At 44.2% G+C, this 1850-nt stretch overlaps 1 protein-coding gene across 1 annotated transcript in view; it reads left to right on the top strand.

Annotated features, from left to right (window-relative positions):
* The window catches only part of cep152 (centrosomal protein 152kDa), a 32888-nt gene that overhangs the window by 24440 nt on the left and 6598 nt on the right, over positions 1 to 1850 (top strand). The window contains exons 17-20 of the mRNA XM_015378981.1: positions 368 to 499; positions 575 to 1189; positions 1275 to 1350; positions 1441 to 1620. Of these exons, the coding sequence (XP_015234467.1) occupies positions 368 to 499; positions 575 to 1189; positions 1275 to 1350; positions 1441 to 1620 (1003 nt within the window). The remainder of the gene's footprint in view (positions 1 to 367; positions 500 to 574; positions 1190 to 1274; positions 1351 to 1440; positions 1621 to 1850) is intronic.

Genomic DNA, 1850 nt, shown 5'->3' with positions numbered 1-1850 from the left:
GATACCGGTTATCGGCTGCATGAGTTTTAAAATATCGGATATCGGCCAAAATCCCAATATCCTGCATCCCTAATATAGTCCTTTTCTATAGTGGGATAAAACACTCAGAGCCCGTGTTGCTATACGAGGCTTTTATAAGGCTTTTTTTTTTTGCGGCTCCAGATAGATTATTTTTTCTTTTTTTGGTCCAATATGGCTCTTTGAGCAGTTTGGGTTGCCGACCCCTGGGTTATGATGACAAAGGAAGGATGATTTCACACCAGCAGGGATTAAACTGCAGACATATTTTGCCGATAAATTTTCTACATAATTTATTTTTTCTAAAAGATCAAGCTTGGTGGTAGATGTTTGAACTTTTGTTTTTCAGGTGGAAGGGGCTGTAACCCGGGCCTACAGCCGCTGGATTGAGGATTTGCCTTCCCTACCGGAGCATCAAACACTTCTCCAAAGAGAAAAGCAGAAATGGGAAGAGCTGCAGGAAGAAGTCACAAGGCAGAAAGTATGAGGAAGATTTGTTTTTATGATTATTGTCAACGGCGTTAATCCTTCTTATTTCAATCTTTTAATGTCGCAGGTGTCCCAGGCCCTGAGGGAAGCAGAGGAGGAGCGGCACAAGAAGCAAGTGGAGCATCCTCAGGAGGAGCTGGCAGCTCTGAAGAGCCAGCTAGAGCAAGCCAGCAGAGAGCAAGCCGCCCTGCTGAAAGCTGAGCTAGCTGCAGCCCGAGCAGCGTGGCACAGAGACAAACAGCAGGAGATCTCCATCATCCAAGCCCAAAACCAGCAAGCATACCAAACCAAGCTGCTGGAGCAGTGCAAAAACCTGGAGCAGGCTGTGCAGGGAGTCCGAGAAGATGCTGACCTCCAGAGGAAGGAGCTGCTTCTGCAGATGGAGGCCAAGCTTCAGCAGGCTCTAAGGACGCGAGAAGAGGAGTGGAGACGCCAGTATGCAGAGAAGGAGCTGGCCCAACGACAGCAGACGAAGGAACAGTTTCTATCAGAGCTTCAGGCTGCCGTGGCTGACGTTTCTACACAACTTCTAAGGCCTTCTGGAGCAGAGCTTCAGCAGTCTGAAGATGGAAGGAGCAGCAGTAGGTCTCCATCACAAGCAGCAATCACAAACATCATTGAAACCGCATGTAGAGAAATGGTGAAGAGGGCAGTATTGGAGGCTAAGAAGGAGTGGAAGAAAGTATGTTTCCATTAACCTTTTATTTTTCCATTATCTGCAATAAGTGGGTTTCTGCTTTGTTTATTTATTATTTTTACTTTTACAGACAAGTGAAGAGAAGCTGAGCAACATCCTAAAAGAAACACAAGAGAGACACACAAGAGAAGTCCACAAAATACAAGGTGTGTATTGCACCTCCATATAGAATATCGCATCATTATTATGTCTTTACAATGTTTAGTTTCTGACCAATTATTGTTCATCGTCTCCAGACTCTTTGTCTCAGAGGAAGGAGCGGTCATGTTACATGAAGGAATGCACCGAAAGCCTCGGGAAGCTGCAGAAGAAGAATCAGGAGCTCCAGAGACATTTAGAGAAAGCCTGCCGTCAACTTCAGCACCGCATCCGTGAACACAAAACCGCCATTCAGGTTCTTAAAGGTATGCATTTTGGTTAACGTTTGTCTGAAACGTAAATAACCGAATCTGAATATGCTGGTAAAGGACAAAGAAGATAGATGGTTTGAGAGGGGGGTGAAGGAAGCTAGCCATGTTAAGAAAGAAAAAACAGCCTGAAAGTCGTAGGAAAATCATATTCAAATGTCAAATCATTCTGGCTTAAACATGCATATAAATGTTCTCTTTATCAGTTGATATAGCCCAAAGAATTTTATATTTTTTAA

The sequence above is a fragment of the Cyprinodon variegatus genome, unplaced genomic scaffold, assembly GCF_000732505.1.
Source record: "Cyprinodon variegatus isolate N-32 unplaced genomic scaffold, C_variegatus-1.0 Scaffold183, whole genome shotgun sequence".
NCBI lineage: Eukaryota > Metazoa > Chordata > Actinopteri > Cyprinodontiformes > Cyprinodontidae > Cyprinodon > Cyprinodon variegatus.
This window is presented reverse-complemented; position numbering and strand designations above follow the sequence as displayed.